Genomic DNA, 17145 nt, shown 5'->3' with positions numbered 1-17145 from the left:
GGGGGAAAGTTGCGTTCCTTGAAGAACAAGGACATCTGGGATGCACGGGAGTGGAATGCCTCATCCTGGGAGCAGATGCGGCAGAGGCGAAGGAATTGGGAATGGGGGATGGAATTTTTGCAGCAAGTTGGGTGGGAGGAGGTGTATCCTAAGTACCTGTGGGAGTCTGGGCTTGAAATGGATATCGATTGCCTGTGGCTGCCTGAGATGGAGATAGAGGTCCAGAAAGGTGAGGGATGTGTTGGAGATGGTCCAGGTGAACTTGAGGTTGGGGTGGAAGGTGTTGGCGAAGTGGATTAACTGTTTGAGCTCCTCTTGAAAGCCTGGGGCAGCACCAATACAGTCATCACTGTAATGGAGGAAGAGGTGGGGTTTAGGGCCAGTGTAGGTACAGAAGAGTACTGTTGCACGTAACCTACAAAGAAGCAGGCATTGCTTGGGCCCCTAGGTACCCGTGGCTACCCCCTCCTTCTATAGGAAGTGGGAGAAATTGAAAGAAGTTGTTGAGGGTGAGGAAGAGTTTGGCTAGGTACATAGGGGAAACTGGTTGGGCCTGCGGGACAGGAAGAAGTGGAGGGCCTTTAGGCCATCTGCATGGGGAATGCAGGTGTATAGGGATTGGATGCCCATGGTGAAATTGAGGTGTTGGGGACCAGGGAATTGGAAGTTCTGGGGGAGGTGGAGGGCATGGGTGGTGTCAAAAGATGTAGGTAGGGAGTTCCTGGACCAAGGGGGAGAAAATGGAGTCCAGATAGGTGGCGGTGAGTTTGGTTTTCAGTGCTTTGTAGATCTGACCTTTTTAAGCAAGGATCAGAAGCTAAAGTCAACCTTCCCCAGAAATAATGTGACTTAAATTATCACACAAAGCCATCAGGTGTCAATTTGCTTATTGTTGCAAGCATTTACAACCAGAGAGATGTCTTGTGGTACACTTGTCGTGTCCATACTTATGAGCCACGAGGCCTGAGGTCAAGCACCATCTGCTCCAGAGGTGGGTAGTAACATCCCTGAGAAGTTTGGTTCAGAAATGTAAATTACAAAATTACAACCAGAAGTCAGAAGCATATTGAGTTGAGAAGCAAAGATCCTTACTGAAATAAGGGCCATTTGAAGTTTTTGGATACCTTCAGGCCAAAGCCAAACGGAAGTTTGAAGCTCAGGGTTTTATGTGCGGTTACAGGAACAGTGTGGAGGGCTGTCTGAAGGGTCTAGGCCCGAAACGTCAGCTTTTGTGCTCCTGAGATGCTGCTTGGCCTGCTGTGTTCATCCAGCTTCACACTTTATTATCTTGGAGGGCAGGGGGTATTGGGTCTGGGTGGGATGGTTGTTGGAGGGCTGATGCAGACTTGATGGTTGAAATGACCCCTATCTGCACTGTAGGGATTCTCATTCTTTTCGGATTTTTGCTTGAAAACCGCCAAAAGTCACTGCATTAGTCTGGTGTGTGTATCTCTGGGTGAGAGTGAGCAGATCACGTCTGGTGAATGTGAAGAATATTGCTGAAAAATCCTTGTGATTTTGAGTTGAGTAAACAGTGAGGATAGGCCAGATATTTCACTGGGTTTGAATATCTGTAAATAATGTAGGGGCGGTGGGGGGGAAAGAGTGGTTTTTTATTTTTTGCTGATTATTTTAAGATTTATTTCAAAACTGTTGTGTACAGCATGGTGTTTTCTTGAAAAATAACTGGTGTTGTTTTGTCAGAAGTATTTTAGTAGCTTTGTGTAAATATATTCATTACCATGATAACCAAATTATTAAAGTAAAGATGTGGTCTAGCAAGCCAGGTTTCAAATGCTTGGTTGGTTATGCTTGGTTGGTTTTGTGTAGTTTCGATTTTTCTTGGTCCCACTTATTGTTATTTTTGATGCTGTGCAAGCAGGCTAAAGAACCTGCAGGCTGGATCTGGCAGCAAAGATGTAGGAAACCAAAGGTTTCACTGTTCAATGCACAATGTGGACATTTGCCATCAAAGTTACCCAAGTAGGGCTGTGGAGATTCTGCAGAATCGCATGACTTTTTTTGTAAAGGACATATTTGTGAAACTGATTTTGTTGAGAGCTGCTGCTAAATGAGAATCAGTGGCTAAACCATTCAATTTGGTCACTTCAGAGCTTTGAAAGACTTTTTGGCTGAAATTTAATGCCGTACATTCTGAGGATTGAGTACTAAATCTGAGAAATAGTTGTACTAGCTGTTAATGTATAATTTTATAGTTTGTATTAACCAGTTTTTCACAATCTTTAATTTGGTATGACTGTTAAAGAAAATATTTAAATAAGCCTTTTCTATTCGTATTTCCCATTTGAGTTGTCTGGCATTTTATTTTTGCCTCCAAGTGGATGATGTACAGTATAACTTGCATCTGTAATGTGTATATACAGCCCAATTGATTATTTCCGAGCTGATTCCAGGGTTCACTGTCATTCAGTCTTATTGTTATACCCTACCTGGGTAGAAGTCTTTTTTAATCTTCTCAAAGCAGATGCCCATAAGTTGTGGTTTCAAGGAGCTGCCATGCATGCTTCATTTGGGAGAAAGTGAAATCCAAGGAAAAAGTGATGTAATGTAGTCACATTTTAAAAAAACAGCATCTCAACTTTAATTTTGAAGAAGTGATGAAGATTGAAAGCGGAGTGGTGGATGATGTCCATATGGACTTCAGTAAAGTATTTGACTAAGTTCCACCTTTCTAGGCTAGTTAGCAAGGTTTGATCACATGGAATAAAGGGAGATCCATCAGAGAGAAAATCTATTTTGAAGGTAGAGAACAGGGTGGTGGAAGGTTGCTTTTCAGATTGGAGGCCTGTGACTAAGTGTGGAGCAAGGATCAGAGCTGGGTCCACTGCTTTTTGTCATTTGCACCCAATAATTCCTATAAATATAGGACATGTGCTTTGTGAGTTTGCAGATGACAGTAAAATAAGCAGTGTTTTAGACAGTGAGAATGGTACCTTGGAGTACAACAGGACCTTGATCAGATGGGCAAATGGATTGGAGTGGCAGATAGTGTTTAATTTTATATAAATGTGAGGTGTTGCACTTTAGTAAGGCAAATCAGAGCAGGACTTATTGGTAAGGTCCTGGAGAGTGTTGCTGAACAGAGACCTAGAGATGCATGTTCAAAGTTCTTTGAAAGTGGAGTTGCAGATAGACCATGTCTCGCTTTCTATTTGTGTGTTTAGGTTTCCTTGGGCTGGTGATGTCATTTCCTGTTTTTTCTGAGAGGGTGGTAGATGGGCTCCAAATCAATGTTTGTTGATGGAGTTCCAGTTGGAATGCCATGCTTCTAGGAATTCTTGTGTGTGCCTCTGTTTGGCTTGTCGGAATGGATGTGTTGTCCCAATCAAAGTGGTGTCCTTCCTCATCTGTATGTAAGGATACTAGTGATAGTAGGTCATGTCTTTTTATGGCTAGTTGATGTACATGTATCCTGGTGGCTAGCTTTCTGCCTGTTTGTCCTGTTTGTAGTGTTTGTCACAGTTCTTGCAAGGTAAAAGAAAAGAACAGGAAATGACACCACCAACCCAAGGAAACCTAAACACAAATAGAAAGTGGGATGTAACACCAGCGCTTCACCGGAGGCTCGCTGATGTTACCTAGAATGGTGACTAAACATCTGAAAACGAACCTTCCAGCTCAGCGAGCAAACTTGCATCCAGAACCTCAACCTGAGCTACAAATCTTCTCAAAACTCACTAATGATCTTGACATTTAGAGGCATCTGGATAGGTATATGAATAGGAAGGGTTGACTGGTATGGGACTAGATTAACTTAGGATATCTGGCATGGACGAGTTGGACCGAAGGGTCCATGTCTATGTTGTGCGTGTCTTTACCTCAAACTCTTTAATTACCATTGATAATCTGGTTTTGTTTTTAATAATTTGAATTGAAATAGAACCTAAATGCTTTCAGCACCTCTTTCCTGGTACAAATTGGTCAACATTGCTTGTACAAGTAAAATGAAATCAAATCATTAATCCAAGAATACACTTTACAGAGTAAGATTCATAGCATGGAAGCAGACCCTTTGATCTATCTGGTCCGTGCTGATCAAGTTTCCCCAAACTAAACTAGTCCCACTTGCCTGCATTTGGCCCATATCCCTTAAAATCTCTCCTATTTATGTCACTATCCAAATGTTTTTCAAAAGTTTATAACTGTACTTGGATTCATCACTTCCTCTAGCAGTTCATTTCACAAATGAACCACCCTCTGTGTTTAAACAAAAAGAAGCCCCTGAGGTCCCTTTTTATATCTTCCTCCTCTCACTTCAAAACTGAGCAGCATATTTTTAAACTCACCTATCATAGGGCAGAGACCCTTCCTTTTTGTCTTATCTGTGCCCTTCATGATTTTATAAACCTCCTATAATAAGGTCACCCCTCAACCTTCGATGGTCCGGTGGAAAGTGCCCCATTCATTCTGAAAATTTTGTGCTTTGATCCCTAGAAAACTAGTGATTTTAAGATGAGACACATGAAAAATTATACACAGACCAAATGGGGTTGACATTTACATGAGTATGTATGTTGCTTTATTTCTGTGGAACATCTTTATTGTTAATGTGACTTCCAGGCTGTTTTAAAAAAAAAAGCATGTTATCTTGATTTATTCTGTAGCACCTTTCTCTTTATAGAGAAGCTATAGGTGGTTTCTTTATAGTTATCATCTATTGCATGTCTTGGTTTTTATTGCAAATGTCTGCTTCAGTGAGCAGACATCTTATATCTATTTCTGCGTCTTACTGTTGGCCCTAAAATGTTCTTCTGAAGTGCAGAATATTCTTTGCCCCTCCCCTCTGTGGCCAAATTGATACCCAAAAACACCATTCTCTGCAATTCTGATTGCTGACATCACCTTTTTGTTTTATTTACTTTATTTTTTTTTTTAAAAAGTCTGCAACCTCACCTGGTTGGGTCTGCATGTAACTCTGCACCCACTTACTTTAATTCTTGACTAAGCTGTAAAATGGCCAGCGAGAATCAGTTCAAAGGTATTTGGATGATAGTGGCATGGTGGTAATGTTACAAAACTAGTACTCCAGAACTTCAAGCTTCTTCAGGGGATATGCGGTTGAATCTCACCATGACAGCACATAAAAATTGGCCTCATGGCAATCTTGTAATCACCATTGATTTTATTGTAGAGACCCGTTTGGTTTGCTACTGTATTTTAAGGAAGGAAAGCTGTCATCCTTGCCGAGCCTGGCCAATATGGAAATCCAGAACCACAGCAGTGTTGACATAATGAGCCTCTAGGTCTTTAGGGAAAGACAATAAATGCCAGCCTGGTCAGAAACAGAAACAGACCCTTTGGCCCAACCAGTCCAGACTGAACACAGTCCCAAAATAAACTAGTCCCACCTGCCTACCTGCTCCTGGATCATATCAATCCGAATGTCATTTAAATGTTGCAATTGTACCTGCATTTACTACTACTACTACTACTTCAGGAAGTTTATTCCACATGCCAACCATGCTCTGTTTTTTTTAAATAAAAAACAAATTACCCCTTATTTCTCTCAAATATCTCACACTCAAATGTGCCCCCTAGTCTTAAAATTCCCAATCTTAGGGAAAAGACAACTACTATCAACTCTCTTAATACTACTCATTATTTTATAAACCTCTTTCTGGTCACCTCTCAATCTTCTCTCCGATGAAAACAGTCCCAGCCTTTTCTTATAACTCAAACCTTCCATTCCCAGTAATATCTTGGTAAATTTCTTCTGAATGCTCTGCAGCTTGATAATATCCTTCCTATAACTGAGTGACCAGAACTGGACACAGTATTCCAGAAGAGACCTCACCAAACTCCTGTATAATCTCAATGTACTGTCCCAAATGCTGCACTCTAAGGACTGGGCATTTAAGGCAATCCATGCCAATGCCTCTTTAGCCATCTTGTCTGTGATGCAAGTTTCGAAGTACCTGCACCCTTTTGTTGTACAACACTACCCAGGGCCCTACTGTTAATTGTGTAAGGCTTACCCTTGTTGTACCAAAATGCAATACCTCATGTTTATCCGGATTGAACTCTATCTGCCAATTTTCAGCCCATTGACCCATTTGATCAAGATCTCTTTGTAATGTTAGAAAACCTTTACTCTCGACCATGCCTCCAATTTTTGTCATCTGCAAACTTACTAACCATGACTTCTGTATTCTCATCCAAGTCATTTATGTAAATGACTAACAGCTGTTAGCTCACCAAGCTGGTTGTTCTGTGTGCAGATGTTTCATTACCCTTCTACGCAACATCATCAGTGTGACCTCTAATTGAAGTATTAGTATTCTGCCTCCTTTCTGATTTATATGATCCTCTGGTACGATGGTCTTGTCATTTCCGGTTTTCTTGTTTCTGCAGCAGTCTATATATGGGGTCTATTTGTGATTTGTTAATGGAGTCCCATGTTGAGAATGAGGCTTTCAGAAATTCCCTTGCATGTTTGGTTTCTCTTGTCCTGGTGTGGTCACTTTGTCCCAGTTGAACTGATGGCCCTCATTGTTGGTCTCTGTGTATTGAGACAAGTGAATATTGATTGTCTCTTTTTTTTTACTGCTGGCTAATGAGAGTAAAGAATTAGAGCCAAGTCTAGTGTTTCCTCTGAAAGAATATTCTGATTCTTAGTATTATGAAGTATACAACTAGAGATTGTCCTAAAATGACAAATCTCCCTAAAGATTTCAGGGTATGAGACAAAGGTGCATACTATTAATAAATGTGACCAGAAGTTTTTCTTTTAAATTCATTCACGCAATATGATTAGCACTAGCTGGACCAATGCTTATTATGCTTGAGAATGTGATGGTGAGCAGCTTCCTCAAACTACTGCAGTTCTTGTGGCATAGAGGCACCTACAGTACTCTTACGAGGGCAGTGAGTGTGAAACAACTGCACGATGTAATTTCAAATTGGGATTCTGTGGGGTGGAGGGGAAGATTTTGGCACTGACATTCTCCTGCATGCACTGCTCGTTTTCTAGGTGGTAGAGGTCACACGTTGGGAGTGTAATGTTGAAGGAACCATGATGAGTTGCTGTTGTAGATCTTGTTGACAGTATACTTTACCATGGAGCATTGGTGATAGGGTGCCAATTGAGCAGGCTGTTTTGACCTGGAAAGTATCAAACTTGACTGAGCTTTCTTCACGCAGGCAAGCGGAGAGCATTCCATCGTGCTCCTGACTTGTGCCTTGTAATCGGAATTGGAGGTATTGGAAAACAAGTGTATTACTTTGTCTGTAGTCACCAGTATGTACGTTGCTGGTCCAATCAGTTCCTGGTAATTGGTAATCCCCAGGATGTTAAGGGATGTGTTAATGGTAATGCCATAGTGTGTCAAGGTGAGGTGACTAGATTCTTTTGTTTGCAGTAGCAATTGCCTGGCACTTGTGATGTGCAAGTGTTTCTGTTGCTTATCACTCTAAACCTGGATGCTTTCTAACTTTTGCTAAATATGGATGGTGGCTGCTTCACTGTCTGAGCTGTAATGTATAGTGCTGAACACTGCAACCATTGGTGGACACCTTTTTTACTTCTGATTTTGGATAATGTAATTAAGCAGTGGTAGGTGATTGGGCCTGGCATCCTAACAGTCCACAAAACTTCATGAGATTAATTTAGTTGGGTATTGAGGAATTTTGTGATTCAGTAGGTTGGGCCTGTACTAATGGGAGCTTAGAATAAAAAATGAATGGTTTGAAAAATAGAAGATTCTGGGGCACTTGAGAGTAGATGCTGGGGTAATTCCCCGAGAGGGAGAGTCCAGGACCCGAGAGCATAATCAGAGAGGGGTTGACCACTTAAGGAATTTCTTTGGAGGCTGTTGAATCTGTGGAATTCTTAACTGTACAAGTCCTGTTCATATTAACAAAAATCCAAATGGAGCATGCTGTAGAGGCTGGATGGTAATGCATATTCAGGTTTGAGAGAAACACATTTTTAATCAGTGAGGGAATCGGGTGTTATAGAGCAAAGCCAAGTGAGTGAGTGAAATTGATTTTGATTTATTATTATCACATGTACCTAGTACAGTGGAAGTTTTGTTCTGCGTGGAGTATAGGCAATTTATACCAGAGTGCATAAGGCTAATAGAAAGGAATGAGGAAGACAATGTCACAACTGCGGGGAAGGCACAAAGAGGTCAGCTTTTAAATTTGAAAGGTCTCTTCAGAAGAATGAAAACAATGAGCACTTGGCTCAGTGGTTAGCACTGCAGCCTCACAGCTCCAAGGACCCGCGTTCGATTCCAGGCTCTGGCGACTGTCTGTGTAGAGTTTGCACATTCTCCCCGTGTCTGCGTGGGTTTAGTCCGGGCGCTCGGGTTTCCTCCCACAGTCCAAAGATGTGCAGGCTAGGTGGATTGGCCGTGCTAAATTGCCTGTAGTGTTCAGGGGTGTGTGGTTTATAGGTGAATGGGTCTGGGTGGGATGCTTCAAGGGGTGGTATGGACTTGTTGGGCTGAATGGCCTGTTTCCACACTGTAGGGAATCTAATCTAATTGTGAAGGAGCTGTTCTTGAATCTGACCTGTTTAAGCTTTTGTATCTACTGCCTGAATTAAGAAGTTGGAAGAGATTACTCTGGGGTGGGAGTGATCTTTTGATGATTTTTTCTTATTCACAGGATGAGGGTCCCACTGGCTAGGCCAGCATTCATTGCCCATTCCTAATTGCCCAGAGGGTAGTTCAGAGTCTACCACAGTACTAGGGGTCTGGAGTCAGATGTAGGCCAGACCAGGTAAGGATGGCAGTTTCCTTCCCTAAAGGACATTAATGAACCAGATGGGTTTTTCTGATAATTGTCACTAGATTTTTAAGTTTTTTTTTTATTGAATTCAAATTCCACTGTCTGCTGTAGTAGGATTTGGACCTGGGTCCCCAGAATTTTATCAGGGTGTCTGGATTAACAGTTGGCAATAATACCACTAGGCCATTACCTCCCCTGTTGACTGCCTTTCTGAGGCAGCAAGAACTACATATGGAATCAGTGGATGAAAGGTTGACCTGAGCGATGGACTGTGCTGTATTCACAACTCTCCATAGTTTCTTACAAAACTGGGCAGAGTAGTCACCATGCCAAATTGTGATGCATCCAGATAGAATGCTTTCTATGGTGCATCTATTAAAAATTGGTAAGAGTCTTTTAAAGGATTGTTGAATTTCCTTAGCTTCCTGAGAAGTAAAGGCTTTGTGCTTTCTTGACTGACACATCAACACCTTTTGTTAGAATAGGTGAAGTAGGTCACAACAGATATGGTAAACACTGAAGCTGTTAGCTTCATTTCAGTTCAAAAGAATCTAATTTGATTTTATTACATACCTAAATGGATGAAAAGTTTTTTGTTCGTGAGCAGTTCAGGTAGCTTATAGTAAACATGGTCATACAGATCATTACGGTGAAGCGGAAAAGAACCTAGACGGCATACAGGTTACATCGTACGTGGTGTGCTCTAGGCAAGAACAACATAAGCAAGGTTAGCACTCTTTGAAGTTAGTCCATTCATCCTGATGGAACAGATTCTTCCCTGCACTTAACCTGCTGGTGAGTGTGTCCAAGCTTCTGTGCCTTCTGCCTAATGGGAGGGATTGTAGGAAAGCATTGCCATGGGTCTTTGGCAGCCTTTCCATGGTAACAGGTTGTATAAGGAGTCCATGGCTGGAAGTTTGGCTTCAATGATTGTCTGCCTGTCTGGTGCAGTTGCCATACCAGGCCATTATGCAACCAGACAATGTGTTTTCAATGGTGTGTCTGTAAAAGTTGGTGAGTGACCTTGTGGACCTGCCAAATTTTGTGCCGTCCGAGGAGAGTGTTGTTGTGCCTCCTTGACCATTGTGTCTACATGGGAAGCCCAGGACAGGTTGTCTGCTATCGTCACTCCTAGGAATTTGACACACTCCACTCTATCAACTTCTGCACTGTTGGTGTGGATAGGGGTATGTTCTCCTCTGAAGTCAATTATCAGTTCTTTAGTTTACCAACATTGAGAGGGGTTGTTCTCATCATACCAGGTCACCAAACTCTCTACCTCCTTTTCTATATTCTGATTCATTGCTGTTTGTTATCTCTCCTACTATGGTGGTGTTGTCAGCAGACTTGTAGAAGGTGTTCATTTGGAATTTGGTAAGTCATGGGTTTACAGGGAGTACAGCAGGGGGCTGAGAACGCATCCTTGAAGGAGCAGCTGTAGTGTTATAGTGGAGAAAATGCAGTTATCTATCTTCACTGCAGCCTGTGGTTCCGGAAGCTGAGGGTTCAGTTGCAGAGTACAGAGCTGAAAGCTGGGTCTCGGAGTCTTGAGATCAATCTCTAATGGTGTTGAAGGAATCTAGGATGAATAAGCTTTTTTTTAAAAAAAAAAGACCCATTCAGGAAGCACTGGAGTTGAATGCAGAAGCAAGTTTCATTTTGAGTTTTTCAAGGAAGTTCAAGAAACCCATCATCTCAACAGAAGGGTTTAGTTTGTGAAACTAACAAACTAAGACTTTAATTCAAAATCTCCAGTTTATTGGAACAGAAGTTTTAGACTGTCACACCTGTGGAAAAAAGTTAATGTTGACAGATTTGGAAAGGACTTATCGAATTGTATTGCGTGTACAGTGAAAAAACAAAGAATTCAGTGAAGTACAACACTAAAGAGTGGAGGGGTGTGATTTTTCTGGACTTAGTCTTTGTACCAAATAGTGTCAGGAAATTGATTGAAACTCTTATTTGCTGTGTTTTGGATCTTGCTGTTTCCTATGTTTATAGCTTGTTCCTTTTATCTTTGTGTATTAAATTCAACTATATTGTTGGGGGGGGGGGGGCGGGGGAGAAGTCTGCTATATATGGATATGTTGGTGACTGTCACACGAACTTAAATTATCAATTCATATTTCATTCTGGAATTTGACCTTCAACTGGGATCGTTAGAGACTGAAGAGACCAGTTGAGCAGATTATTAATCAAGAATAACTTGTACCATGTAATATTCAGTATGAAAGTGCTGCATGTGGTGTTTTTAATGCTTTTGGGAAAGTGGGTATTTCCTTGCAGATAGCTGAGATGAGCAACATTCTCACTTTGGGATTGGTCTTTGCTTGGTGTGGTATTGGGCAATGACATTTGTAAATTACTGTAGTTTGTCTGCATTGCTACCATAGGAGAACATGATGGCTCACAATGTCTGGGGAAGATGTCTCCAAAGTTGTTCTTAACGGAGTGATCAAGGGGCAATTCCATCAGCTTATTTTGTCTTCTGCTTTTCTACCTGACATTAAAAGTGGACCCTGAACCCAGTTTTCAAAGCAAAAAAGAGGTACTCTGCTAACAGTGCATGATGAAGAATAATTCTTTTTGTACACCAACCCAGCTGTTGTGCTTGCTTCCAAACCTATCTTTCAAAGTATGAACACTTCTGAAAAACCAGTCTACTTTTCCAAATGGTAAGTTTCTTGTCCAATGTTTTAATCATTTGCTTACGCTTGATCACAAAGCTACGGTCGATTTCCTGCGTTGCCCACCCATAAGGACTGCCCTCCTTGAGCGCTTTAACGTTATTTTGTTCTGAAGATGTGGAAGGGTCACCGGACCCGAATTGTTAACTCTAATTTTCTCTTCACAAATGCTGCCAGACCTGCTAATCTCTTCCAGCAACTTCTGTTTTTGTTGCAGCAGGTATAAGTGTCGTTAGATTTAACAAGCTGATGTTGTTGAACTGTGCTTGCTGACTTGGATTTTGTGTCTACACTTTGAGATGTTAATCTGGCATTTACTACTAACGGCACTAGTGCCTGAATATTAACTCAAAGTGAACTAAGTCCAGCCTCGGCATTTGAAGGCTGAGGGATTAAAAACCTGAGGATCGTATTAATTCTGTTTCTGTCCATAAATGTTGCTAGATCTGCTGAATTATTCCAGCATTTTCTTTTGTTATACAGCATCGATTATAAAGGGTAATTTCAATTGTTATAAATACTATTTTAGATTCTGAAATTCTAATTTTAATAATTGATCACACAAACCTGAATATCCTAGTAGAGAATGAGCTTAAAGGGAATGACGTCGTGTTGCTTTTTTTAAAAAAACAAGTCTGAGAATTCACCAAGATGGATCTTGTGTAATTGCCAGACAGTTGAATTTTTTTGAGTTGAAAGCAGTGTCCCATGACAGGAGTTTGTTACTTAAACCCTGAAAGTAGTAATAGCTTATTTTGACTCTGAAGTTATGAAATTGGTCTTTAGTTGCCTGCTCATTTAGAAATACCCCCCTGCAGTGGTTGCTTTTTAACCTTTTTGATGCGTTTTGCTTGTGCCCCATCAATTTCCTTGTTTTAATTTTTGTTTACATCTACTGTACTCATTCTCAAGTATGACTCCTATTTGCATCCTCAAATTTGAGGGCCACATGATTTGGCTTGGCCAGATTACATTGTCATCTTGGACTCCTTAAACCACCTCACTGTAGTGGTTTTCCAGAAGGATCACAGACTTGTACAAGTCGTCTTGCAGTTTCCTTCTGCCTTTCCCATCCTCACTTCTGAAATCCATGAGCTAACAACTAATATTGTATCGTCAAGTTACGCATCTAAAATCATTTTTTTGGTTCTTTTTAACTCTGGCTTTAATTCAACATCACTGTAGATCCTCCCTCTTGCTTCCAGCTTTCTCTAGACTTCTCTTACGTGCTCAGCATCCATCAAAAGCCATTCATTTCTCTGACCTAATGTCAGATGTTGTAGATTACTTTAGAAGTGATGTTGTTTTCTTTGCCCGCAACCATATGTCTATTGTCATGCTTCTCAAATTATACTTCCTATGCATATTCTTTCCAAATGGGTACATAAAATGGAAAGCATCCCTATTTGATTTATTTACCTCAATGATAAATATGGCCTTGTTTATCTTGGTAGATTTTTGGTTTCTAATCTGGTTTTATAAAGAAATGCACTGAGTGTAGGTCTAACATTCAGATTGAGCAGGTAATAGAGAAAGCAAATGAATTGTGGGGCTTTATTTCAAAGGAAATAAAATTAGGGAGGTAATGATGAAACGATACAAGGCACTAGCCAGACCACACTTTAAAATATTGTGTACGCTGTTGACCTCATTGTGTAAGGAAAGATATAATGGCATTGGAAGCAGTCCAGGAGAATTCACCAAGATTGATCTGCGTAATTGAAGGGTTTTTTGTGTGGAAAAGGTTAAGGAGGTTGGGCTTGTGCTTGGTGTTTAGAAGAGCATAAAGATGTCTTATTACAATAAACCAGAATCTTTGGGAGCCTTGGCAGGGTAGATATGAAGTGGCTGTTTCCCCTTGAGGGAGTGACTAGGACCAGAAGGGATGATCTGATCAGGGGTTGCCTTTTATGGCTGAGGGATATTTTTCTAAACGTGTGGAATTCTTTACCGCAGATGAGGTTGGTTTGTTAAATGTAGTCAAGGTTGAGGTCCTTAATCAGTAAAGGAATCAAGACTTATAGTTAAAAGGTAAGCAAGTGTGGTTGAGGATTATCATATCAGCCATTATCTCGTTTAAATGGTCAGGTGGATTCAATGGGCTGAATGATCTGTTTCTGCTCCTTGAGCTTATTGACTTAGTTAAGGTTACCACAAGTTTTCCTGGCAGAAGTTGGTGCTAGCCTCCCTGTGGAGTTACAGAATTGTGGCTGTTACATAGATGTTAGCAATGAAGGAGAGCAACTATTCGTATTCATTTGATCCCAAATTATTCAACAATTCAGGATAAATTCCATTAATTCTTTGGTCTTATTTCCACCGGACCAAGGAAGGCAGTGTCAACACTGGGGATAAGTAGGCAGCAATGTGGAGGTGGTGAAAGTCATGAAGAGTACATTCAAAACTTGATGACCTCCTTTAGCTTCGGTAACCTTTTTTGGCATTAATCAGCCTAGAAATGTGATCAGGGACACAAAAATAAGATTTTTTTTCCTGACCAAAGGATTCATAGGCTTGCTTGGAGCATGAATACTCCAGTCTCTGACAAATTGGAATAAAAGTTGAGGGAGAGAGTCCTAGACTCTGGAAGCAAGGAGATTAAGTCCTGCCCTAAAGATGTTGCGGATGAGGGAGTGCAAGGGAGGCTAACAAGGAATCCTTGTCTTGAGGCTGCTGAAATACTGAATTGGAGATTAGTTTGGAATTCAAAACGTTAAGAAGTTACAATTTGAAATTTTAAAGAATTTACTTGGAACAGAAAATGTTATTTCTCACCCCTGACTGGAACTTTCACTTCTTTTTTTTAAATGAGCATGAGTTTCATGTAGTTGGACAGTTTGTACGTGCTGTCCCTAACAGCTTTAAGTTTTGGACACAATTCAATTTAAAGAATAAATACTTGTACAAGCCCAGGCTCCAGATGAACTGTATAAAGGTCAGGACTGTAAAATAATATTCCATTCATTGTATATCTGGAAGTGAATCATCATGAGCAAATTAATTTTTTCTTAATTTCCAAATCATATTATCATGTTTCATTCTTCTGTGCTGTCCAGTGAATGCTGTTTTTCTTTGTAATTATTTTCAAGTTAAAATGAAATACAGTCATCCGAATAAAGGAGGTAATGGCTTTTCTTTTCTTATGATGATGTATAACTGATTTTTAGGAGTTTTTCTTTAGCTTATGCTCTGAATGAATGACCAATTTTCATGTGACCAAGCTATTGGCCATTTTTCCCAAGCATGTATTGTGTGGCTCTAGAACTTTGCTTAACTGGAAGTTAATGACTCTGCACTGTGGTTTTATGTAAGAAAATATATATTTGGAAAAAGTAGATGTGCCTATAGGAACAAGAGTAGGCCATTCAGCCCCTTAAACCTGTTCTATGATTTAATGAGGATATGGTTGATCTGTGGTTCAATTCCATATTCTTGCCTTTGGCCCATATCCCTTTAATACCTTTTTGTTTAACAAAAATATATCTATTTCAGATGTAAAATTAATAAAATGATCTGGTATCAACTACTGTTAGTGGAAGATAGTTGCACACTTCTATCAGCCTTTGTGTATAGAAGTGCTTCCTATCCTCTCCCCTGAATGATTTGGCCCTGATTTTCAGACTATGCCCCCTAGTTCTAGAATCCCCCATCAGTGGAAATATAATGAGCTACCTTGTCTTTTATTTTGAATATAGAATCAGAATCCTAGAACCAGTACAGTGTGGAATCAGTCCATTTGAGTCTGCAATGATACTTCATAAACATCCCACCCAGACTTACCCCCATCCCTGTAAATTTCATGTTTCCCTTGGCTAATCCACCTCGCCTGTACATTGCTGGACACGATGGGATATTTGGCATGGCCAGTCTACCTAACTTGTGTACCTTTAGGCAGTGGTAGGAAATTGGAGCAGACCTGGGGAGAACACGCAGACAGTCTGCTGAGGCAAGAATCGAACCTGGATCCCTGGTGCTACAAGGCAGCACTGCTAAACACTAAGCCACCATCTCACACCTTTTTTCTGTTAATATCTTGAGGACTTCGATCAGATCACCACCTCTTAATCTTCTAAATTCTAGTGAAAACAGGCCTAATTAACGTAAGCTCCTCGCATTAACTTAACTCCTGAAGTCCAGGTATCATTCTTGTAAGTCTACATTGTAGTCCCACAAAGGCCTGTGAAGCCGTCCCAAGGTCTGATACCTAGATCTGCTCTCTACTCCAAGTATGACCTAAAAAATGACTTTGTATTGCTGCAGTGTAATTTCTGCATCCATGTTTTTAAGTTTCATTGCAAGACTTCGGTGAAACTAGCAAAGGCTAAATTTTGGACTGCCATTAAGAATTTCTTAGTCTTTATAGTAGCCAAATACAAAGAACTGTTTGCCATATGGATTACATAGAGGAGCAGAGATAAGCCTGGAATTATTTTTGCTTAATTGCATGCTGTGGTTGTTTGAGGTATGTTGAGTTGTGGTTCAAGAGGAGTTGCTCACTACCTGAAAGATAACTATAGATGGGTAATAAATTCTGGTGCAGTCAATGACTTCCACATTTCACGAATGTTTGGTTTATTTTTAAATGCTGCATTATTTGGAACTTCAAGGTCTGATCAATTAAGATAGGCCAAATGGCTTTCCTCAACTTAACCCTCTAATTCTCTCCTTAAACTTCACCTACCACAACACCTTTTTAAAGATCCCTTTTATATACTCTAACATTTTTTAAGAGTTATTGGTATCTGATATCTCTTGCCTGGTGTCAACATTTAGTAATTCTCCTGTGTCTGCTGGGGATCCTTTTTCAGTGTTTGAGTTCTCTTATTAAATTTTTCTTACGATCTTGTGATTTTGAAAATGCAGAGAATTAGAAAATCATGTAAAATATTCATGTTATAAAGTCTTAAAATCCTGTTAATAATCCATGTTCATCGGATACTTGTAAAACCTTAGTTGGTTTTAGTTGACCTCTTTCCAAATTAACGGACTTTTTTTATAATAAATGGCACATATGATAGATGAGGTAAGGACCTGAAAAGAGGAAACGTTTCTTAAACCCGACTCAATATTACAGCAAGAAATTGAAGCATTTTCTTTTGAAGAGTCACTTTCCTCTTTTAGATTCTCTCAACTCAGGCAAGAAATTTATGTTCTGCTGGTGGGTTTAACAATCTGAAGTTGTGCAATAAGACTCCTTTGCACAACATCAGGCATTTCTGAAAGGCTTGTTTTTATAAAAACTTGTTGGCCCTATTTGAGGACTTTGGCGGAATACCAGGTGTTTTTTTGTAGTGGTATAGGAATAGCAGTTGGAGAGAATGGAAAGAAATCAACCAGCATCCTAACTGCTGTTGGGCGTAGAATGTGCTATCCTCAGTGTGATTTGGCTATGATATCTGCTAACATAACCAAAGTGGGGCAGGGTTTGAGAAGGAAGAGTTTGAATAACAAACATAGGTTGTTAAAGTTAATGAATGGAGACATGCATGCTCTTCTCTAACATGGTGTGTGAATGTCTTGCTGTCATGTTTTATTGGCTCATTAAACAACATGTGTGGCTCATTAACTTTCTTGGATGTTAGGATTTGAAAAGAAAATGCTATATAACATTGCCAGCTGAAAAGCATTTATTGCCACACCCTAGCTGCCTTTGAGAAGATGGTGATGAACTGCTGCTGTCTGTGTTGTGGGTAGACCTATAATG

At 40.3% G+C, this 17145-nt stretch overlaps 1 protein-coding gene across 3 annotated transcripts in view; it reads left to right on the top strand.

Moving 5' to 3' along the window:
• rnf13 (ring finger protein 13) overlaps nucleotides 1-17145 on the top strand; it is a 214121-nt gene that overhangs the window by 15592 nt on the left and 181384 nt on the right. The window contains exon 1 of one of the 3 annotated variants that reach the window (XM_059651209.1): nucleotides 11136-11429. The exons of the other annotated variants lie outside the window; for them this stretch is intronic. Within the exon in view, the coding sequence (XP_059507192.1) occupies nucleotides 11427-11429 (3 nt within the window). The 5' untranslated portion in view covers nucleotides 11136-11426. Of the gene's footprint in view, nucleotides 1-11135; nucleotides 11430-17145 lie in introns of those variants that run through there. 3 annotated transcript variants of the gene reach the window in all.

The sequence above is a fragment of the Stegostoma tigrinum genome, chromosome 14 (assembly GCF_030684315.1).
Source record: "Stegostoma tigrinum isolate sSteTig4 chromosome 14, sSteTig4.hap1, whole genome shotgun sequence".
Classification (NCBI taxonomy): Eukaryota; Metazoa; Chordata; class Chondrichthyes; order Orectolobiformes; family Stegostomatidae; genus Stegostoma; species Stegostoma tigrinum.
The sequence above is the reverse complement of the archived record's forward strand: the minus strand, read 5'-3'. Positions and strand labels throughout refer to the sequence as shown.